Genomic DNA, 24,731 nt, shown 5'->3' with positions numbered 1-24,731 from the left:
GGAATACATGTTTTCCTGCACAGTTGGACAGCAGCCAAATAGGTCAGGAGACACCTTATATCTTATGACATTCAAAACCCAAGAATATTCAATTATCACAGGGGATACTGAGCAGGATACGGATAACAGATCTGAAAGGTAAATCGACTTATTGTGCTACAAATTCTTCCACCTTCCCAAAAGTGCAGAGGATTTAATCCATTTATTACTAGGTTGACCTTTAAAAAGGATAAAAGTATTTTCAAGTAGGTACTATTTCAGCTGATGCTATTCTATAAAGTCCTTTCATTTTGTATGCACACTCCATGCTTCTGCGAGTGCTCCCTGTGCTCTATAATTGATTTAACCTGAACACTGTGACCCTATTTTCTGTGCATGCAACTATTTCTCTGTATTGCTACACCGCAACGCTTCCTGATGCTTGCCTGAATTTTGTTTACAACTTAAATAAATAAGGGATGGTAGCATACGGCGTTTAATGACACCTCTAACTGCTATAATTTCATCACAGTTACTAACAGATTGGATGTTTAGAAGTACATTAAATATAGTAGGGGAAAAGACTTGGGAATGCTGGTTTAAATCGTCTGTATGTAATGTAAAAGCTGCAAAAGGAATAACAATTTTGTTCGACCAGGAAAGACATGCTGCGGCTTCTGCTGCACCTACTCTGCTAAAGGTACAGGGCTGGAGGAGAGCAGGAAGCATGGGGGCATAAGAGGCACACACAAAGGGACACGAGATACAGGGGGACATAGGAGGCACAAGGGGAGCATAAGAGGCACAGCAGGACACAACACACAGAGGGGGCAGAAAAGGCATGGGAGGGGGAATAGCCATGTGTGAGGACATAAGGCACATGAGGCACATACACACAGCATAAAGAGCAAGGGGTGGAAACATAAAGGGCATGGGGGGGGGGGGGGGAGACAAAAGGCATTAGGGGGGCATAAGGAGGCACAAGTGAGTCACAGGAAGCACAGAGGGTCATAGATGACACAGAAGGTGACACTGGAGTCACAGGGGAACAAAGGTGACATAAAAGGGGAATACTGGGGACAGAGAGGGCACATTGTTCCTGTTTAATGTAAACCAGCGGTTAAAACATCTGAAGAATCGATACTTACTTGGGGCTTCCTCCAGCCCAATAAGCACATGCGAGTCTCTTGCTGTCCTCCCGTGGTCTACTGTCCAGCCCGGTAACTGGCTCAGCCACGTCAGTCTGTGTCTACTGCGCATGTGCAGTAGGTCCACGCATGCTCAGAAGACCCAGACTGGACCCGACTGAGCCTGTTACAGGGGCTGGTCGTGGCTGAACGGCAGACCGAGGGAGGATGGCGAGGGACTTACACGTGGCCCGTTAACACTCTAGGCGCTGTTCAAAACCCACGTGTTTGTGAGTAACTTTTATAATAAAGATAATTTTACCCTAACGGAATTATGCTATGAGAGGTTTGTTTCCTCATGAGGTCCGTTTGACTTGCAACATCATCTGAGGCAGCACCATCGTTTGAAGACTTGGCACCGACTTACAGACCTGCTGATCCGATGATGGAGACATGGAACGATCATTTGACCAATCTTGCAGTGGTCAATCAGGCTGGGTGAGTGCAATCCCTAAGGGGGCATATTGATATCTGTGGTAACAAAGCGGAGCACTATCTATCAACACAACAGAGGGACTCACGCGCTTATGGCACTGGAAGAAGCCCCAGGTAAGTATCGATTAGTTAGACATTTTGATCTCTGCTACACTAAGAACGGATTCAGGTTAAGAATGAACCTACAGACCCTATCTTGTTCGTTAAAGAGACACTGAAGCGGGAAAAAAAAATATGATATAATGAATTGGTTGTGTACTATGAATAATTACTAGAAGATTAGCAGCAAAGAAAATATTCTCATACTTTTATTTTCAGGTATATAGTGTTTTTTCTAACATTGCATTATTCTATAATATGTGCAGATTACACAACACTCAGCATTCAAAATGAGTCTTTCAGAGCAGTCTGTGAAGTAATGAACTCTCCTCTGGCAGAGGAAAAGTAAATAGTCCTGGAACAGTTGAGATAATAAAAGTCAGATAACAGCCCTCTCCATGACTAACTTAGTCGGAGAGCTTAATAGCTTTTTTGCATAGAGATAACAACTGGAGTTTCTCAACTCTTCCTGTACTGGAAACAATTACACTGATGTATCTGATCTTAATGTTTTATTTCTTAGCTGTGCTACACATACAAATCATAATATCATCATTTTTTTTTCGCTTCAGTGTCTCTTTAACCAGAGACTACCTGTAAATACAAATACTTATTTATGTTTGTTGTGACAAGTTCAAGTGCTACTGTCCATATGTAGAGAACCGAAGAAAATAGACTACCGCCAGTTTCGACAGCAATTCTTTACAAGAGTCTTTTTTTAGTTTCCACCAGACTAGCTAACTCTGGAACTCACTAACTCTGGAATGAGAATCATATTTTGCAATGGCCTCTTCTAATGATCACACGGGGTCAAAAGTAACTGTTGAATTCTGGGCTTTATACCCACTCCACTGCCCGGATGTAGGGAGGATGTGTTGTTATATATCTTTTAATGCTGCATGTTGGGAAGAATTTAGGAAGAAAAGATCCCCTAATCATGTCAACTGTATTTTACTGAGAAATAAAAAATTTTTAGGCTCACAATATAAAATGCTACAATAGAATTATCCCATAGTTGTGAATAGAAGAAAGTCTGCCCTCAGTAATCCTAAAGCTATCTGGGGTTGCCAGGATTTTACTACCTGCTCTGTGCAGAAAACTGGAATTTAGGATGTCCTGTGCTCCAGCGTACTGTTACTAAGTATAATCTGAACCATTAAAAAAAAAAATAAAAAAAAATTATATATATATATATATATATATATATATATATATATATATATATATATATATATATATATATATATATATATTTTTTTTTTTTCCATGGGAGGTCCCAGCTGAGGGCATACAGGGTCAGTGTCTACTGAGTGGTTAGAATCCTTGCATTTCTATAGCAAGTTTTAGATACATGACTATGTGGCTCTGCATTCCTTGCTTTATCTTTATGCCAGCTTAAACTTTGCAACGGGAGTTCTTTGCACGTCCATCTCCATTGTAGGCCTATGTTGTGGCTTATTATTGCAATCTAAAATTACAAACACTGGTTCGCACGACGGCCGGGGGACCCAAACCACCATGCGATACCCAGTGGGAAGTGCGAGCAAGCCCTGGACCTCTCACAACCAGGGAACTCACCCACACTGCCTCTGAACTGAATGCTAACTGCAACACACACAATTTGCTCACTCCCAGCTAAAGCACTTTCCTACCTTTATTTGGTCAGACAGTACACCCGATTGGCTGACTGGCGCCTGCTGACCAAATAAAGGTAGGAAAGTGCTTTAGCTGGGAGTGAGCAAATTGTGTGTTGCAGTCATTAGTGCAATCTGCAGAATTTATGCTGCTTTTCTAATATATAGTTGTGGCCGGCCATGGATGTGAGTGGTGTTGTGGTTTTTGCCACCCCCTGCTTATACTCGGGTATTTTTTTTTTTTTTTAATTTAAGGTAAAAGTTGGGGGGGGGGGGGGTCGGCTTATACGGATGGATAGATCTATTATTTTTATTACCGGTACTATTTTTTTTTACATTAAATTCCAAAATTAACGGAGTAGCAGTATTATGTGTCAGATCAATTTTATGGTTAAACTAGACACACAAACAAAAAGAATAGGAGATGAAAATAAATATATTTATTTGAAATTCCCCTCACCTGATTCGGCCTGCATCTTCACTGCCCGGGCCTTGGCCAGTTCTAAGGCTGTGATCCACCTCTGACGCTCTACCTCAGAGCTCGCCTTCAGGTGGTAGGTCTGGGCTCCCCCATTTGAGATCACAAAGTTACAGGAGTCCTCCACTGAAATGTTGGCTGTGGCAAGGTTGATTGTGCCACGGCATGTATGACGCATCTCAGCTTTTGACCTGTAGGAAGACAGTGAGAGAAGTGTTTTTAACACTTTTTACATGGTTTTACATCCCACCGAAAAAAAACCAAAAAAAAAAAACCACATTTTTTAAATTTATTAAAGGAATGAAGAAAAAAAAATGGCCCTTCTACTGAGAGATTGTTTGATAATAGACTGCTGTCTTCCTTACTTCATGCCACAGGCTGAATGGTATAAACGTGCGCACATATGTAGACTCCCGCGGCACGCATGTACTTCAGCAGAATGGACAGCACTAAATATGCACAAATAGGGCGTTCATAAACATCCATTTTGCAAGAGGTGGTTATATGTAGAGCGAAAGGCCTGCTGAATCTGACTGCTATGCATTTTATGAAACTACTATGAGCCTCAGAGTTCATTCAAAAAAGGAGCCCAGATTACAACCCTGGCCGCCACTAGCGCTAACCATATATTTACGGTCCCTCTCCTGCTCTGGGAGATTGTAAGTTCAATTTGTTTGTAAGTTCAGTCATGTGTTAATCTATTCACATTTCACTATGTATATTTACCTGTGGATAACGTTGGATCTAGAGATATAGCACATATGTTTTTTGGCAGTTTTCAGTGTGCTTTTAAAATGTTTTAAACGATTTACAGCAGTTACACACACTACTGAATGTTTTGTACATGGAGACAACTCTGTATGTCTGAAACGTATCTCGAATAGTTTGTAAGTAGGACACTGCCGATACTGTATAATTACAGGTAATATTCATTAGCAAACTATCATATCAGGTACAGTGCTAGTAAAGAGTTAACTATGCCAGGTGAGATCAGCTGCTGTAGTGTCTTCTGTATTGATGACTGCTGTGTTTCACTGTGTCAGCAGGAGATCTCGCCTAGGTGATAAGGGCTAGTCACGCCATACAGCAACAGGTGCAGCCTGCCAAGGCTTTGCATCAGCAAGGAGCTCAATTGCTTCACGTTCTGCATGGGCTCCAGGAACGGCCGCACACAATCACCCACAAATCCAATACGCTAAATAGACAGGGCTTACATATTACAGCTGTAATCTAGCTTTTGGGTTGTTTTCTTATTGTTGCCCACAAAGCAGGCTACTAACACTTTTCTATTGACTTCTTGATTGGCTTATTAACCCCTGAAACAAATGCAATATAGTCCTGATTATCCGTAACTTAACTGTCAGTCTCAACTAACTACCACAAATTGCCGGCAGGTTTCACAAAAGGCGACTCGTGATGGAACTGTTGAGCTCTGCTGGGGCTAAGGCTGATTTCAAAGGCTCCCCTAAGGCAGAGTTCCCCAACCCTGTCCTGAAGGCCCACCAACAGTACATGTTTAGCAGAAAACCACAAACATGCACAGGTGAGGTAATTAGTGTCTTAGGCCTCAATTCACTAAGCTTATCTCCTGTCTTTAATAACATTTCTAGAGTTATCACCATGGTGATGAGGCATGTCGTATTTAGGAAACATTTTACCTCAGGCAAACCTAAAGTTAACTCTACTGTCTTTAAGTTAACTCTTCAATCATTAAAATAACTCCAGAGTTAAAGACAGGCTGTTTATTAACTGTGTGTGAAAATAACTACAGAGGAGGTAAATTAACTACAGAAGAGGTAACTTAAGGAATAAAGAGATAAAATAACTCTCTCAGTGTGTGGAGGTAAGTTTTCTCTTGCCTTATCTACAGCATGATCTTAGTGAATTGAGGCCTTTGTGTCTTAACCTCCTGGGCGTTACGCACGCCGGAGGGTTTGCAGCCGACAGTCCCCCAGGATGATTTTAAGTGATTGCATTGTTGTAACAGCTTCAGCTAGCACTAGGCAAGCTAGCAGTGGTGGCTGGCATCCTCAGATTACTTTTGATCCCCCCCGATTGCCGCTAAAAACATTACCCAGCCTGAAACCAGCGATTGCCGCAGCCTCCTTGGACAGCTCCGCTTTTTTCTATGGGGAGGATCGAACATGACGTCATGACATCGGCAACGTCATGCGCAGACCCGATCCTCCCCATAGAGAGGACCGGAGATGTGCAGGGAGGCTGCGCGGTCGCTGGATCCAGTGGGATCAAAAGTAATCAGGGGATGCTGGCCACCACTGCTAGCGAGCCTAGTGCTAGCTGAAGCTGTTACAACAATGCGATCACTTAAAATCATCCGTAGGAGTCCTGGGGACAGCCGGCCGTATGCCCAACACAGTGTCGGGCATACAGCTAAGGAAGTTAATTACCTCTGTGGATTTCCACAAAACACGCACTGTTAGTGGGCCCTGAGGACAGGGTTGGGGAACATTGCCCTAAGGCTCTGCCACCTCTTCACTAGCCAGGAAAGTGCTCCATTATGCAGGTTTTCAAAATTTGTGTTCCTAATGCATCACCCACAGCTGCCCACAACTAATTTAGGCCCAGGCTTCTGAGTCGCAGCTAGGCCGCACCTCACAGAAATGCTTCTCAGCTCTTCACACTGCTTCTACTCTCCTGAGGTGCTTTTAAAGAAGAACTGAACGCAGAATTTCCTCTCTGCTCTAAAAAACATATGCAACAGCATAATAACACTTAAAGAAAAACATTTCTGTTACAGCTCATACAACTCCTACAATAAATCTGCAGAGTGTCTACTTCCTGCTTTCATGGAAGCAAGCATATTGTTACTTTATTAGTTAAGCAATTGGCTCTCTGGTAGTCAGCTGACACAGCCGAATATTAGACATAATTAGACATAAATGAGGGGGAATTAGACAGGCTAAACTCTCCAAATACATACAGGGTGCATTTCTCTATGTCTTCCTTCTGTCCTGTGCAAGAGTTCATGTCCACTTTAAGGGGTTAATTGTTAAGGGACTTACAGAATGGCTGTACAGTACTACTCTAATACAGTACAGTGGAAGTGCTGTACAGTATACTCACCTATGGAGAGAGAAGGCTCTTCCCATTCCTCTCTCGGTCCCCTCACCCCTGCACAGTCACCCCCGTTAGCAGTATTCAACCACTAGGTCGAATACTGCTCTGTGCCACCATGGGAAGCTTTGGAAACCAGAGTGCTCCTGAAGACAGGTGGTTCCATACCGCGAATAAGTGAGCAAGCACGAGTGCACACCCACACCTACACAGTATGGAGTCGCCTGTCTTCGGGAGCACTCGGGCTTCCGAAGCCTCCTGTGGCGGCAGATTGAAGGGGGTGACATGACTGGAACAAGCAGACCGTGAGAGGAACGGTAAGGCTCTATAGGACCCAGAGCCTTCCCTCTCCATAAGTATCTATTTTTTTTCCCCACTAATATACTTTAAACTACTGTATTTTCACATTAATATAGAGTAGTTTTTTTTAACATGGAGTCTCAAGCAACCAAAAAGCACACTAACCAGGCATCAGCCAATCCCTGTCTGTGATGGATAACTAACAATTTACTACACTCACCTAAAGGATTATTAGCAACACCTGTTCAAATTCTCATTAATGCAATTATCTAATCAACCAATTACATGGCAGTTGCTTCAATGCATTTAGGGGTGTGCTTCTGGTCAAGACAATCTCCTGAACTCCAAACAATGTCAGAATGGGAAAGAAAGTTGATTTAAAGTGAACCTCCGGACTAAAAATCGACTCAGCAGCACTGAAAAGGCCTGGTGTTACTTTAACAGTTTCACAGCATCAGAACTTTGTTTCTCTTAAACAATCCTCATTTTTAGCTGCACAGAAGAAAACTGCCCGGGCTTTTTTCCCCTGATGCTGTGCAAAGCATGATGGGATTTCTGATGTTGTTGTTCTCGTTCTGCTGTTTTGGTGAAATTTTTTTTTTTACATTTTGAATTTGACATTTGAAGCCTAGCGTGTGGAGCTGGGAGGGGTAATCAGGACACAGGACAGTTGGAACTGTGTCTCCTGCTCCTTGTCACCTGCTTTCAACCAAAAAGATGGCTGCCCCCATGACAAAGATGGCAGCCCCCATGAATCACAAACATTTGCCTGTTCTTTTAAAACCGGGTGGGTAAGAGATTATATTACCTATCTATTCTAATTAACATAACTAATGTAACTTGATGACAGTATGTTTGTTTAGGCTGAAGTTCCCCTTTAAGCAATTTTGAGCGTGGCATGGTTGTTGCTGCAAGAGGGGGCCGGTCTGAGTATTTCACAGTCTGCTCAGTTACTGGGATTTTCACACACAACCATTTCTAGGGTTTACAAAGAATGGTGTGAAAAGGGTAAAACAACCAGTATGCGGCAGTCCTGTGGGCGAAAGAAGAAGAGCAACGTTGACTGAAATAACCACTCGTTACAACCGAGGTATGCAGCAAAGCATTTGTTAAGTCACAACACACACAACCTTGAGGCGGATGGGCTACAACAGCAGAAGACCCCACCGGATACCACTCTTCTCCACTACAAATAGGAAAAAGAGGCTACAATTTGCACAAGCTCACCAAAATTGGACAGTTGAAGACTGAAAAAATGTTGCCTGGTCTGATGAGTCTCGATAGAGTCAGAATTTGGCGTAAACAGAATGAGAACATGGATCCATCATGCCTTATTACCACTGTGCAGGCTGGTGGTGGTAGTATAATGGTGTGGGGGATGTTTTCTTGGCACACTTTAGGCCCCTTAGTGCCAATTGGGCATCGTTTAAATGCCACAGGCTACCTGAGCATTGTTTCTGACCATGTCCATCCCTTCATGACCACCATGTACCCATCCTCTAAAGGCTACTTCCAGCAGGATAATGCACCATGTCACAAAGCTTGAATAATTTCAAATTGTTTTCATGAACATGACAATGAGTTCACTGTACTAAAATGGCCCCCACAGTCACCAGATCTCAACCCAATAGAGCATCTTTGGGATGTAATGGAACGGGAGCTTCGTGCTCTGGATGTGCAACCCACAAATCTCCATCAACTGCAAGATGCTATCCTATCAATATGGGCCAACATTTTTAAAGAATGCTTTCAGCATCAATGCCACGTAGAATTGCCAGTGCTTATCTCCCTCCTCATTCGAATCCACATAGAATTAAGGCAGTTCTGAAGGTGAAAGGTGGTCAAACACCATATTAGTATGGTGTTCCTAATAATCCTTTAGGTGAGTGTATAATAATATGCAGGGCTGGGGAGTGGGCACAAAAATCATCCGACTCCTCAGTTTACAAAACCACTGACTCGGAGTACCTAAAATTGCTCTGACTCCGACTCCAACTCCTTAGTCTAATTTTTACAAAGGCTATGGATTTGGTTCAAAAATCATTCAACAACGACTCCTCAGTTTATTGAAACCACTGATTCCACAGCCCTGTTAATATGTCCAACCCTGTAATAAACAGTTCCCCAAATAGAGGCTCAACCTTAAACTGAGAAAAAAAAAAACAGCCCACATTCTATCATAAACAGCAGGCTGTTAAAGCACTGATACCTCCAAATGCTGCTGGTAATTCAGCATGAAAAGTGAAATAGCCAGTGCATAGACACGGGAGGGAATTAATCAAAGAATTTTGTCATAGCAAATCACGCTGCTACTTTTATAGCTAAGTGGCTGTGCTGGTTTTTCAGGGACTCTGTAACCCCCCCTCTCTCTCACTCAACAACATGGCTCGGTGAACATCTGCAAAAGACTTCAGACCGAAATATAGACATAAACAGCACATACGCTATTTCAGCACAGCCAGCAGGAGGATTTATGACTCAGTCTTCCCAGCTAAAGTAAATCTGTTTACATTGTTCTGTTTTGCATTAAGTAGCTTATAACTCAATTGATAAATCGCTCATATAGTGTGTGGGCAAGACACAAGAAAGGCAAAAAATAGAGTTTCAAGAATAGAGAACTTACAAACTTAACCTCAAACTGGGCCCTGACCAATAAGGTCATAATTCATTTTCAACGTTTCGTTTCCACCCGCATAATATCTGAGACCTCTGAAAAAAGCTGTGGTCATGCTTTGCATGCTGTGTGGTAACACATTAGCACACATCAATGCACTGGCCATATAATACAACTTTAGGAATGGTCACATCTCACATGCATTATAGTGGACTGACTAATCCTAAAGTACTGTCTACGTTTCCAGAAACTGAAAAAATGTGTTCCAAAGCAATTATACAGGCTATGAAATGAGTGCGTTGTAACATGCCAAATGCGTCACATGATGCATATATTGAACAGCACATCACTCCGGCAACACTCTGACCTCTAGAGTACCCTCTGCTGTTAGATAAGAACGTTGGCTCTATAATTTACATCTTTATTCACAGTATTTCATGTTCAAAGGCGCTTTGATTTAAGAGACACTGAAGCGGAAAAAAAATTATGATTATAATGATTTGTATGTGTAGTACAGCTATGAAATAAAACATTAGGATCAGACATAAGTCTAATTGTTTCCAGTACAGGAAGAGTTAAGAAACTCCAGTTATCTCTATGCAAAAAAGCCATTAAGCTCTACGAGTTTCAAAATCTCAGAGAGGGCTGTCTTCTGAAGTTTATTATCTCAACTGTCAGTGAAGAATTTTCTTTTTCTCTGCCAGAGGACAGGTCAATAGTTCACAAGATGGCTCTGAAAAAATCATTTAGAATGCTGAGTAGTGTGTAAACTGCAAATATTAAAGAATGATTCAATGTTATAAAACACACTATATAACTTAAAATACAAATATGAGAATATTTTCTTTGCTACTAATCTTCTAGTAATTATCCGTACTACACAACCAATTCATTATATCATATTTTTTTCGCTTCAGTGTCTCTTTAAAAGTTATAACAAGAGTTGATGTATGGTGAGTTATGAAAAGTTTATGGTACATAGTTGTTAAACCGTGCAGACTTTGATTATGCAGGAAAGTCTATACATGTCAGTTAACCAAAATAAGATGTTACAATTGATAATCACCTGGTGCTATAAGTTCCTGGCTTTGGCCAGAAAGAAGAGAGCCAGAGTTATGAAATAACATTTATTCAACTTACTCCCCCTGAGACTGATGCACTTGATTCTAAATAAAGACTTTATTACAAACTTGGCAGGGATCATAATCTATAATTGCCATGCTTGTTTCTGTTATATCACACCTATAATCCTGTACACTAAATTGACTCCGTAAGTTATTAAGCTCATGTCGGACCCTGAAGACACCTGTGCACGTGAGCTGCAGGACACCCCATAGCTGTATATTAAAAATACAAACTACAAGTATTTACAAGAAAAACAGGTTTTCATGGAAACATGACACCTGCACCAGGATACTGTTTTCTATCTTCTAGATATTTTTTAATCCTCTTTACAAGCAACATAAACTCATATGCCCTTAACCACTGCTTGTTCAAGGCAATATTGCAGGGAACACAGTACAGACATGCTGTCCAGTCATGGCTGAGCAGTTTGTACTGCTCAATGAAGTGGGGAGGAGGGACAACAGGGTGCAAAGCTTTTTCATTGCTCGTAGGACAGCTGTATACTCGTTACAGCAGCAACGGAGTCCATCTAGCGTATATATGTGGCTTAATAACTACCTAACCAAGCTAATTGAAATCTTATGCCGTTTTGGTGGTCACCTGGCTGGCAAGGTGTAGATTTCAATTAGCCGCCGCTGCGCACATGCGCCGTTTCCGTCGCTCCCGCCGCTTAATCCCCGCCATCTCTTGCCGCAGCTCACTGGCTCCGCCTGTCTCCAGGACGGCAGAGCCCTGTGAGCGGGCCGATTTCTTTGGCTCCTGGCCCTGTCTTTCAATGTAAGCAACTCCCATTGGCTTACACTGAAAGACAGGGACAGAAGCCAATAAAAGCAGCTCCTGACCGGCTCACAGGAACTCTACTGTCAGAGACGGCAGAGTGGGTGGCCCAGGTTCCCTGATGTGCTGCGGTGACGGCGGGTAAGTGTGGCGATTAATCGTTATCTGTTGGGATTCCACCGTTTCTGTACCAGCGGTCTCTGGTCATTAACTACTTAAAGACTACGTCACGCCAAGGGGCGTGACCGCGGCAGCAGCCCCAGGACCGCTTAAAGAGACTCCGTAACAAAAATTGCATCCTGTTTTTTATCATCCTACGAGTTCCAAAAGCTATTCTAATGTGTTCTGGCTAACTGCAGCACTTTCTACTATAACAGTCTCTGTAATAAATCAATGTATCTTTCCCCTGTCAGACTTGTCGGCCTGTGTCTGGAAGGCTGCCAAGTTCTTCAGTGTTGTGGTTCTGCTATGAACTCCCCCTTTCAGGCCCCTCTCTGCACACTGCCTGTGTGATATTTAGATTAGTGCAGCTTCTCTTTGCTCTCTTATCTTTTACAAGCTGGATAAATCGTCCTCAGAGCTGGCTGGGCTTTCACATACTAAGGAAATTCAGACAAGGGCAAAGCTGTTTGCAGGAAGAAAAGAGCAGCCTCAAACTTCAGTGCATGAGAGCTGCAGGGGGAAAAACACACAAATGATCTCTTGAGATTCAAAAGGAAGGGTGTATACAGCCTGCTTGTGTATGGATGTATTTTGTATGTGTGGACATACTGTACATCAACCTACTTCCTGTTTTGGTGGCCATTTTGTTTGTTTATAAACACACTTTTTAAAACTGTTTTTAACCACTTTTAATGCGGCGGGGAGCGGCGAAATTGTGACAGAGGGTAATAGGAGATGTCCCCTAACGCACTGGTATGTTTACTTTTGTGCGATTTTAACAATACAGATTCTCTTTAATGCCAAATGGCATAAAGTCATGGGGCCGGCTTCTGCAGGAGATCACACGCAGGCTGCACGCGCATCTCCTGCTTGAGAGGCGGAGCTCCGCCCAGCCTTCCGCCGCCGTTTGGGAGACTGTTAGGCGGCAAGAATGCCGTCTAATAGGGATGTACAGCACTGCTATCTGCAGCAGCGCTGTACTGGGGACAGCTGTGTGACACGGCTGTCCCGCTGGGACACCAGAGAGTGATCGGCTCTCATAGGCAGAAGCCTATGAGAGCTGAACGCCAGGATTGGCTGGCTGGGGGGAGGGGGGGGGGATTATGGAAAAAATAAAGAAATAGCAAAATTTATTACAAAAACATTTAAATATTTGTAATAAAAAATGAAGTGTGTGTGTGTATGTGTGTGTGTGTGTGTGTGTGTGTGTGTGTGTGTGTGTGTGTGTGTGTGTGTGTGTGTGTGTGTGTGTGTGTGTGTGTGTGTGTGTGTGTGTGTGTGTGTGTGTGTGTGTGTGTGTGTGTGTGTGTGTGTGTGTGTGTGTGTGTGTGTGTGTGTGTGTGTGTGTGTGTGTGTGTGTGTGTGTGTGTGTGTTCAGACCCCACCAACAGGAAGCTCTGTTGATAGGGAGAAAGGGGGGTAAATCACTAAGTAAATGCTAAGTTGTGCGACCCTGCAGCTATGCCTTATAGCAGCGCTGTCCAACTGGCGGCCCCCGGGCCGCATCCGGCCCGCCAGGCCTCCTGTTGCGGCCCGCTCCTTTCCCCGAGATGCAGGCATGGCGTGCGCTATGGGCGCCATGCCTGCTCCCTCTTGTGTGGCCTCTCCTGTGTCCCCGCTGCCTCACAGCTCAGACCTCACAGATCGCGGCGACTGAGGCAAACAGAGTGCGCATATTACCCGCACAGAGTACGTCACATGCGGAAGTGAAATCAGTCACTCCCGCATGTGACGTTCTGCCACGCGGGTGTTATGCGCGCGCTCTGCCTGTTTCAGTCGCCGCGGTCTGTGAGGTCTGAGCTGTGAGGCAGCGCTAGACCAGCGGGGACAGAGGAGAAGGCAATGGCGGGCAGCGCTGCAATGAGGTAACGCGGGGGGGGGGGGGGGGCACCTGTCACTCTAACTGGGGGGGCACCTGCACTGGGGGGCACCTGTCACTTACTGGGGGGGCACCCGTCACTCTCTTACTGGGGGGGCACCCGTCACTCTCTTACTGGGGGGGCACCCGTCACTCTCTTACTGGGGGGGCACCCGTCACTCTCTTACTGGGGGGGCACCCGTCACTCTCTTACTGGGGGGGCACCCGTCACTCTCTAACTGGGGGACACCTGTCACTATCTAACTGGGGGGGGCACCTGTCTATCTAACTGGGGGGGGGGGGGGCACCTGTCACTATCTAACTGGGGGGGGCACCTGTCACTATCTAACTGGGGGGGGGGGCACCTGTTACTACCTCATCCGGCCACACAACAGCATCACCGCCAGCCCGGCCACAGCAGCACCGCAAGGCCTTTCAGCCCACACATCATCACCAATCTGGCCAAAAACACTATTGCCAGGCCAGCCAGGCACAGCAGCCAGTAGAGAGGAGAATACAGAAGCCAGGTGAGAGGTGTCTACCATATTAAAGGGGCATTCTGCCTATTTATGTGAAATGTTCTCTATTTATGTGCCTCATGACTGCTGAATTTGTCGTGTTGGGGGCCTCATGATTGCTGAATTTGTCTTGTTGGGGGCCTCATGATTTGTTGGGGGCATCAAGATTGCTGATTTTGTCTTGTTGGGAGCCTCATGATTTGTTGGGGGCCTCATGATTGCTGAATGTGCCTTGTTGGGGGCCTCATGATTGCTGAATTTGTCTTGTTGGGGGTCACATGATTGTGAACTGCGAGACTATGGAAAAGCTGAATCATCATCATGAGACAATAGCATTAAACCTTTTTTAGCTTTTTAAAATGGAAAATAAAACTGGGAGGTTCTAAAAAAAAATAAATACATTTTTCAGGAGTAGGATCATGGATGAAATGGTTTATCTTCAGAGTTTATTTTCAACTTGGATTTTCCATAATGTTCATGTATGAGTTAAAACGTTTGTATGTAGTTTAAATTGCTGTTGCCACTTTGCGATAGATAAGTTACTTTTGGGTTGCAGTTTGGGCACTCGGCCTCCAAAAGGTTCGCCACCACTGTCCTAATCTAATGTCCCACATTGCTAAGTTTATGTAAATTTGTCTCCACCTGTGGCCACACCCACATTCTGGTCCATGGCCACACCCATTTTTCGGCGCAACGGAACCCCCATGGTTTTAGGCGCGCCGTGTACGCAACTTCACCAAAATCTTAAATTGCATTTTGTGGAAAATGCTGCCAAATCTAATTGTCCTTTAATTGCATTTTTCCCCTGGGGGGGGGGGGGGGGGGGGGGGGCGGGGGGGGGGGGGGGGGGTGTCTGGTTGCGGCTTTAGCAAGAACCTTCAGCCCTCCACCATGGGGTCTGGGAAAAAAAAAAATGGCCCTCCATGCCCGTGAAGTTGGACAGCACTGCCTTAAAGGACTTACGAGCCCAAACCAGTAAAAAAAATACTGTGTAATATAAACGAAAAAAACCACAGAGACACCGGGAGCCCCTATAGTGTATTATCCTTGCGATATGGTCAACAAATGTAATTAGTACTACTCACAAGTATAGGTTGCTTGGAGAGGCAACCACTCGTATGCGCAGGTGGAGAAAGCCCGTCTCCACTCGGTCTTTGCGGTTCGTGGTCGCAGCTCCTTCGAAAAAAAGATTTTTTGCCACGAATTGTGGCAAAAAGTAACACTCCCACAATGTGGGATGTTAGACCCAAGTAAAGTAGCAGTAGGAGGCGCCCTTGTTGTAATGTTTGCACTTATGCATACTTATAACAGTTGATGTATAATATATTGTAGATCGCCTACCTTAAGAATGGACACTCCACTCGGTAGGATGAAAGTTAAGAGTTTAATGATGATAAGCACCTAGGACAACGCGTTTCGCGGTAAAAAACCGCTTCATCAGGTCAATATAGTGCTGTAGCAAATCGGTGGGTATTCTGGGCGCCAAAACTAAGTAAAAAAAATGTCTTTACCTGTATGAAGTTGTAAGGCACGGAGGACGCCATCCGCGCCCTCCGTGCAGCTCCGCCGGGTCCCCGCTGCCTTTGCTCCTTCCGGCCGGACCCCGACCCCACAGCTACGTAGAGTGAATCGGGGAGGGAGGCCCTAGAGCTGCGCAGCCGCACTCGAGTCGGTGCGGTCTGCGCAGCCGCGGCCTCCTCCGGCGCCATATTTAAAGGAGGAAGGAGAGCCCGACCCGGGCTGTGGGGTCGGGGTCCGGCCGGGGGGAGCAAAGGCAGCGGGGACCCGGCGGAGCTGTATGGAGGGCGCGGATGGCGTCCTCCGTGCCTTACAACTTCATACAGGTAAAGACATTTTTTACTGGTTTGGGCTCGTAAGTCCTTTAAAGCTGCAGTGGTCAATTAAGTAAAAAATGGCCTGGTCTTTAGGGGGGTTTACCACTGCGGTCCTCCAGAGGTTAAGGGGGCAGAGACTGCTGGTACTTAAGTGGTTACGTTTTCTTATGCACAGTAGTACATTTAAATTATGAAGAATACCTTTAATTGTAGATGGCTTCTACACTGTGTACTTCTCTGTGTAATATCACCTCAAAAATCACTGTGCTCCTTGTGCAGGTCCAAACAACTCTGATTAAAGCTATTGTACCTTAGCAGATTGTTAGTCAAGCCAATACAGCCAAGCAGTCTGTTTTGTACTATGAAGAGGGGAGCAGGGAGGATGAGGCACAGCAGATGAGGAGCAAACAACAGCAGTGACTTGTGTCCCTAAGTGCCTGTTCACACGGGATGCAGTGCACACAGCTCTGTACTACTGCTGCCTGCAGCAGAGTGCAGAGCAGTGCCAATCAATGCAAGTCAGTAAATAGATCTTGCCTGCTCTACCACTTGAAAAGACGCCTGGCTAACATTTTCTGCATGGTGATACCCCCAACAGTAGGTGTTGTAAATTGTGCTGCTTTACTGAAAGAGATGGTCATGCATAGAAATATTGATTATTTTGAACTGTGGGTATGGAGAAAGCTACCAAAACTTCCCTGGACTGCTAGAAGTTCTAACCAGTCAATACTAGAAGGGTTGATACAGTACTCTCTCAAATACTTTGGTCACATGGGCCCATATGCAATTCCCTTTTTTCACCTGGGTTTTCTCCTAGGTGATATTTTTACACCTTGTCATAAAATGCCTTTTAAACTACCAGCAGGCAATAAAATACTCAAAATAAATTGTTTTGTACTTTTTCATAAAGTTTTGGGTACTTTTTCAGTTGTAAAATATTAAGTTATTTAAAACAGAATATCAAAATTATCTCCTAGGAGATAACTAAGGTGAAAAAAAAGAATTGCACATGGGCCATAATAAGAAGGCTGGATTATTTGGGAGAAATCTTAGATGCTAGGCAAAAGAAGAAGAGGACAACAGAGGCAAAGATGGATAGACAGTATATGTGAGGCTGTGAACATGCCTAAGCAACAGCTGAAAGAAGAAGAGATTGACAGAGACATCTGGCATGTACACATGGCATGGCCACAAAAAGTTAAAGTCAACTGAATGAATGAGCAAGAATAAATAAGAGCCTGGGCAGAGGCTAGAAAGTGGATGTGCACAGTGGTGAGCAGCACTTTCCACTCCATTTCGTGTGAACTGGCCCTTAGGGAAATGTCATAGTGGATGACTAAACATTGGAGAACACCTTAAAGTGAACCTCTGGACTAAAAATCTACTCAGCAGAACTGAAAAGGCTTGGTGTTTCTTTAACAGTTTCACAGCCTCAGAACTTTGTTTTTCTTACCAAAGCATCATTTTTAGCTGCATTTTTATCTAAACTCCACCCATCAAAGAAAAAAGCCCGGGCTTTTTTTCTCCTGATGCTGTGCAGAGCATGATGGGATTTCCTATGTTGTTATTCACGTTGCCTAGCAACTGGAAGAGGCGCTCAGGACAGTTGGAACTGTGTCTCATGTTCCCTGTCACCTCCTTTCAACCAAAAAGATGGCTGCCATCATGAAATCAAACATTTGCCTGTTCTTTTAAAACAGGGTGGGTAAGAGATTATATTACCCATCTATTTTAATTAACATAACTAATGTACCTTAATGACAGTATGTTTGTTTAGGCTGGAGTTCCTCTTTAACTAGCACTAGATCTTTACTTGACACAATTACATACGATTGTCCAAAGTAACAAAAACTAACATACATGTAGCTTAAGTAAGGGATATATTGTTAAAGGGATACTGTAGGGGGTCGGGGGAAAATGAGTTGAACTTACCCGGGGCTTCTAATGGTCCCCCGCAGACATCCTGTGCCCACGCAGTCACTCACCGATGCTCTGGCCCCGCCTCTGGTTCACTTCTGGAATTTCAGACTTTAAAGTCTGAAACCTACTGCGCCTGCATGGCCGTGTTCTCGCTCCCGCTGATGTCACCAGGAGCATACTGCTGGGCCTGTGCAGTACGCTCCTGGTGACATCAGCGGGAGTGAGGACACGGCAACGCAGGTGCAGTGTTTTTCAGACTTTAAGGTCTGAAATTCCAGAAGTAAACCGCAGGCGGGGCCGGAGCATCAGTGAGTGGCTGCGCGGGCACAGGATGTCTGCGGGGGACCATTAGAAGCCCTGGGTAAGTTCAGCTCATTTTCCCCCGACCACCCTACAGTATCCCTTTAAAGCACACCCAAGGTGAATAAAAAATACACAAGGTGGCCCATACCTGGGGCTTCCTCAGTGTCCCTCAAACTGTATGGCCCTTCAATTTCACCCAGCCTCCCTTCCGTATTGGAGCTATACCACCAATGCAAAGCTCTGAGTGGGTCTAGATCAGGCATGGGCAAACTTGACCCTCCAGCTGAGGAACTACAAGTCCCACAATGCATTGCAGGAGTCTGACAGCCACAGTCATGACTCATATAGGCAAACGCATTGTGGGATTTGTAGTTCCTTAACAGCTGGAGGGCCAAGTTTGCCCATGCCTGGTCTAGATGGAGATGGGGTGCATTTTCTGTCCACTGCACGCACTCTCATCCATCGTGCTCCTGAATGTGCATAGCAGCTACAGCCAGACGCGCTCTGCACATGTGCAGTTTCAAAAACATTTGTAACTGCAAATGGCCCGAACACTCCCAGCCAAGGTCCCTACACACAGGCGTGGGAGGATGCTTACGTAGAGGGCATGCAGGATAGACAGAGCATGCACCCATCAGAGGTGCATGGGGAGCATAGCTTCCACACAGCGGGGAGGCTATTAAAGATGAGGAGCCACACAGTATAAGGCCACTAAAGAAGCCCCAGGTTTGGCTACCTCTTACCTTTTTTTTTTTACTGATTATTTTTAAATTAGATCAAAAAAAAGTCATTGAAATCTAGCACAAAAAAAAAAAAACTTGATTGGCCAAGTTGGAAAATTTCCATTCTAGAGAATACAAGTTTCTGAGACTTTCAACTGATTCTTGTTCAATCAAATTTTGATTGTGTTCATATTCTATTAAATAAAATCAGCCTTATGCTGGGAATACTCGGTTCGTTATTTAGGTGATTAGACGGTTCAATAGAAAATTTCCGACAAGTCCGATCTCCCTTTTGATTCTTTTGCCACTCGATTTCTGATAGAAGTGAATGGAAAAAAAAGAGAAGAAAAACTAGCAGAAAATAAGAGAATTGAATGCAGAATCGAGCGGCAAAAACGATTGAGAGCAGAAATGCACGGCGGAAACGAACCGTGTATTCCTAGCATAACTGAAAGATCAAAATTAAATCGATTTGTGTATGCCTAGTTTTACAGACAACTGGTTTCTCAAAATGTAAGGACAACCAAGCAACATAGCTTATACTTTTTTTTTTTTTTTTTTTTTTTTTTTTAAGCTCAGGGTCACTTTTTATGACACTTTATGGAATTCTTACTTTTCAAAATGAGTCCACACAAAGCTATTTCAAGTATTATGCTTAAGATAATACATATGGTGACACCTACAACATGCATAAACTGAAAATGTCATCAGAACTATAATTCTAAACTGAATTTATAGCAATAATTTAGAGTTGCAATCTATACTTAAGTATGTGCCATCGTAAGGGCTGGGGCCCACTTAGAAATGCAAATCACAATCGCTAACAAATACAGATCGATTTTCAGAGCGGTTTGAAGGAATTCAATTTTGCCTTTGCATTCCTTCAAACAGAATAGCTTCGAAAATGCTGAGCGCAAGTGCCGGCGATTTTGGTAGTGCAATTACTGCCATAGCACTGATTGCCAGTGAATGGAAAATGCTACAAAAGCTCTCAGTGGACCCAAGCCTTAAAGCGGATCCGAGATGAAAAACTAACTAGAGCAAGTAACTTGTCTATATATCTTATCGAAAGTTTAGATAGTTTACACAGCAAATCTAGCTGCAAACAGCTTTAATAGAATATGATTATTTCTTCCTGTGATACGACAGCAGCCATGTTGTTTGTAAACATTACACAGAGGCAGGCTTATCTGCATCTTGAGCAAAAAAACCTAATCCCCCCTCCTCCTCCCTCCTCCCCTCTGCCTCTAAAATCTCTGGCTAGTAATACCTCCCCCTCCTCCTGCCCAGACTGAGCTCCCATGAGCCCTTGCTACTGTCTGAAAGTGCCTTGGCTCTTTGAAAACCTGTGGGCATGGCTTGTTTAGTTTATAGGGAATTAGAGTATTAAAACAAAAAAGTATTTGGCTTGAGGAATGCCCTATAAACAATAGGAACGGAACACAATTATGCAATGAGTAAAGCTGGCCATACACTAGGCCGATTACCCGCCGATCGACAGCAGAAATAGATCGGTCCCGTCGATCGCTCCGTGCGGGAAATTACCGTCGATCGCTCGCGGGTAGGGAGCACATCGCTAGCGGCGTACAATCGACGCAGGTATACATTACCTGAGGCTGGCTCCCGGCATCTTCTCCGCATCACCTCGCAGCTCCCGGCTGGCATCTTCTCCGCATCACGGCATCCGTGTGTAACTTCCTGTGTCACTGCAGTGACAGCGGAAATACAAATAGAGGGCGCACTATTTGAACTTCCGCTGTCCATGGAGTGACAGAAAGTTATACGCGGATGCTGTGAAGCGGCTTGTGATCGGTTTCAGCTGAAATCGATTCACAATCTATTTGCAGTAAAGGCAGCCATATGATCCCTCGCTGATCAGATTCGATCAGAGAGGGATCTGTCTGTTGGTCGAATATGATGGCAAATCGACCAGTGTATGGCTACCTTAAAAGTTCATCTCGGATCCACTTTAACAGTAGATACAAATGTGAAAGAACATTAAATGTGTGTAGATGTGAATAAAGGGAACTTCTACAGAGAAAAACACAAAGCTTTTGGAAATAGTATGGTTGAGGTGAGCCAGCATGCATGTCCAGAGGGAACAGTTCTCCAATCACAGCATCATCTGCAACGTGAAGCTTTCTAATTGGCTGAACAGTGTAGGTGTACTATTAGTACAGCCTATCTGAAAGGGTTTTGTCCACCCAATCACGGTAACGTAATTTTCTCGCTGGCTTTAAAAATGCCAAGAATCCCTTAGCTTTATTTTTATATGCATGTACAACAACTATTCCACAGAGCATTAAACAAAAACTGCCATACGATATTGTCACAGTTTGCTGTCCCCTCAACTGATTAGTCCAGTGGCTGAAATCGAGTAACAGTGGCTCCTGATCTGTGCAGATACTTACTCCTACATGGAAATAATACCCTTTGGACAGTCTTATGCAGGGAATACACGGGTCGATCCGGCGGCCGATTAGATGCCGGATCGACTCCCGCCGCGTCCCCGCTCGTCCATGCGGATCGATTACCGCTCGTCCGGCGCTCCGTACCGTGTATCCCCAGCATTAGAGCCAGTTCACTTGTGCATGAAAAAAAAAAAATGGTTCATTTCGCAGAACTAAACGAACTGATTCCTAACGGATGCAAAAGGATCCTATGTTAATCAATCAGATCCATTCAACCTGTTCCCCGGAATGGAGAACAAGTTTGGGGAGGATGTGATCAATAAGATGCGTTGCATGGGGGGGGGGGGGGGGTTGGGGGGGCTAAGAATAAATTTACAGATATTCTACTACAGCTATCCTACAAACAGTTTATGGTGAATTGATAGGAATGTTAACATAACATACACAATTGATAGGTATGTTGACTGTTAACTAACATACACATATGCTAGTTTGTTGGAAAAGCCCTAATGTGGATAGCACTAAAAGCACTGTACTGTAGCTAGGAAGAGCAATCTGAACATTGGCAGTTTTAATATTTATTCAGCTGAAAAAAAAAACTATGCAAGCACCCATCTGTAATTACAGTTATCTACATCAAATGTGGAAGTTCCCTTTAAAGCCGACCTGAACTCTGAACTCTCTACTCTAAAAGATAAGCAACATCATAACAACCGTATAAGAAAAACGTCTGTATGGGCTTGATGACACTATGAGCGTTTGCGGTTTTTTTAAGCGCAGCCGATTTTGTAAAATCACTCTAAAAGCGCTCGTGCAATGATTTCCTATGGGAGTGTTCATATATGAGCGCTCCGCTTTCTATTGAATCGCAAACGCGGCTCCTGTCCCATTTTCTGAGCGTTTGCGTTCAATAAAAGGTATAGGGAAATCGCAAAGCGCTTAAAAAAGCGCTTTGAATTGCAATTTCCTGAGCACTTTAATGAATAAATACATTGTATTTATTCATTTCCGGGTTTCAAAAGTTCACTTCCTGACTGACCTCCGTAAGTGCCAAAGTTAATTGCTCAGCAAAAGCGATTTTCTAAGTGCAGAGCGCAGGGAAAAGTGCATTTAAAATTGCTCAGTGCTTGAGATTTGTAATGTGAACAAGGCCTTACTGCTGATACAAATCCTGCAATAAATCTGCAGTGTTTCTACTTGTTTTTTTCATGGAAACAGACATATTGTTAACATCCTGTGCTTTCAAATTAACTTATTTGCTTGACAGTCAGCTGACACAGGGGAGAGATCAAATTACAACTTGTGTGGGAATTAGACAGGCTAAACTCTCTAAATTATACAGGGTACATTTCTCTGTGTTTCCCTTCCACCCTGAGTTCAGGTCCACTTTAAAAACAAGAAGACTTGACAGCAGTATTCCACGTAGACACAAACATTCAGACTTTGTGGCCCATAAAGAAAGTTAGACTGTCAGAAATAATACAGGAGTGAGTCAAGAATAGACATTGCGTTCAGCAGAATGAATGAGAAGGGGTCCATGTAGAGGATACACAGTGCTGCAGACACTCCCCCCCAGCTAGAGCAACAGATAGAGGTAGGTGAGGGGCACACAGGTGGGTTGCTACATACCGGTAGTAGGAGAGCAGGCCATTGCTCAGCACGAACCAGCGCCTTTGGTAGCCCTTGATGTAGTTGGTCCACTTGAACAGCCAGCCCTCCCTGGCAGAACCAGAACTGGTACTGGACGAGCTGCTGCTGGAGCTGTCCCTCGGGGGGGCGGGGCCGGGTGGCGGAGGGGCGGGGGGCAGAGGCGGGAGGGAACCGGGTGGGGTAGGTGCGGGAGGGGGAGACAGGGACGGGGAGACGGAACCGGAAGCGGGGGGACCCGCTCGCACCTCCGCCATCAGGAGACACCGAGGAGCCGGAACCGGGGGCCGCCGGAACCAGAAGACGCGTCCTGGGAGGCGGGGACCGTAGGATGACCGCTTCCTAGGCGGGCCCGATGCTGGGGGAGCCATAGCAGAAAAGGGCAAAGGCTGGACATGCGTGTGATCGATGCTATAGCCAAGCTTCCAAAGTGTATCTGTTATCTGATTAACTGGAATAACTGAATCTAGCCTGAGGTGATTGCTGTATTATATGGCCGGGATAACGAGCTACACAGATGCACACAAGCCACGGCCCCCATCTCACAGGAGACCTCACACATAATCCTCTCTGAATCCATCTTCATGAAGACTTCTCGCCTATTCCTCGCAGCGACTTGGCTCAATGGCTTCAATTCACAAGGGCCACTAGAGCGAATCTGCCCGCATAACCAATTCAAGTGGATGGCCCTGTTTCCACTTCAGTTTTTTCCTGCGTTTTTCTGTGCAGGATTTTTCTGCACGGTAGAGCCTGCAGAATTTGCCTGCGTGTGGGATGCAGGCGATTTGCAGGCTATTTGATAGGGAAAACGCACATGCATTTTTTGCCGCGATTTCGCGTGCGAATTCAGTTTACATGAAAACTAATGTAAATTGAACCAGGCAGTGACATGGTTAACTTCGCATATACCCTGCCAAAGCGAAATCGCGGCAAAAAATGCACACGGAATCGCATCCGCATGCGATTTAGTCAGCGGTGGAATCCCGGTGATTCGCACCGCACTAGTGGAAACGAGCCCTAAGCAGTTTAGACTAGTCTACGGATGGTTTTTAGTGTACTGATGGTTTGGTCAGTTGCATCAAAGGGGAATTCACTATTACCAAATGTTTTAGACCTGGTCTAAACCATTTGTTAATTAGGTGGGTAAAGCAGGGGAAATGATCAAAAGATGCAATTTACAAACAAGTAGCTATGACTGACATTCTTCTCCTCTGACAAGCTATTCTCTGAATACTAGTGTTGTCCGGATCATGAACGATTCGGATCTTTGATCCGAATCTATTTTGTGAGTCGAATCATCAAAATGAGTGATTCGGATCGCAAAAGGGGCGGGGCCAGGAGCAGCACGCCCCTTCTCAGCGAGCAGAGGGGTCCTGGAAGCAGAGCTGAGATGGATCGCTCTGTTGGATGGGAGCCAGCCTTGCAGGGAGACAGGTAGATGAGAGAGAGGGGGCATGGGTGCCACTGCCAGATATGTGTAGAGCAGTGTTTCTCAACATTTTATTGTTATGTACCCCTTTTAAAACCCTGTACTCACCAAGTAACCCCTAGCATAGTAAATATTATCACAAGTACCCCTTGACAAATATATATTTAATTGTAGTACATGATAATTGGCTCTAAACAAAGTCCAAGCATTGACTATTGCTTTT

At 44.5% G+C, this 24,731-nt stretch overlaps 2 protein-coding genes across 8 annotated transcripts in view; one reads left to right on the top strand and one right to left on the bottom strand.

Moving 5' to 3' along the window:
- The window catches only part of LOC137534176 (oxysterol-binding protein 1-like), a 70,410-nt gene that overhangs the window by 39,059 nt on the left and 6,620 nt on the right, over positions 1-24,731 (bottom strand). For 2 of the 4 annotated variants that reach the window (XM_068255570.1, XM_068255569.1), the window contains exon 2: positions 3,795-4,003. In XM_068255570.1, the coding sequence (XP_068111671.1) occupies positions 3,795-4,003 (209 nt within the window). Of the gene's footprint in view, positions 1-3,794; positions 4,004-23,061; positions 23,517-24,731 lie in introns of those variants that run through there. The other 2 variants (XM_068255567.1, XM_068255568.1) reach the window with 2 other exon arrangements.
- The window catches only part of LOC137534178 (N-acyl-aromatic-L-amino acid amidohydrolase (carboxylate-forming)-like), a 95,399-nt gene continuing 70,749 nt past the window's right edge, over positions 82-24,731 (top strand). For 2 of the 4 annotated variants that reach the window (XM_068255576.1, XM_068255571.1), the window contains exons 1-2: positions 82-138; positions 1,470-1,604. In XM_068255576.1, the coding sequence (XP_068111677.1) occupies positions 1,549-1,604 (56 nt within the window). In that variant the 5' untranslated portion in view covers positions 82-138; positions 1,470-1,548. The other 2 variants (XM_068255572.1, XM_068255574.1) reach the window with 2 other exon arrangements.

The sequence above is a fragment of the Hyperolius riggenbachi genome, chromosome 10 (assembly GCF_040937935.1).
Source record: "Hyperolius riggenbachi isolate aHypRig1 chromosome 10, aHypRig1.pri, whole genome shotgun sequence".
In the NCBI taxonomy this organism is placed as follows: Eukaryota; Metazoa; Chordata; class Amphibia; order Anura; family Hyperoliidae; genus Hyperolius; species Hyperolius riggenbachi.
The sequence above is the reverse complement of the archived record's forward strand: the minus strand, read 5'-3'. Positions and strand labels throughout refer to the sequence as shown.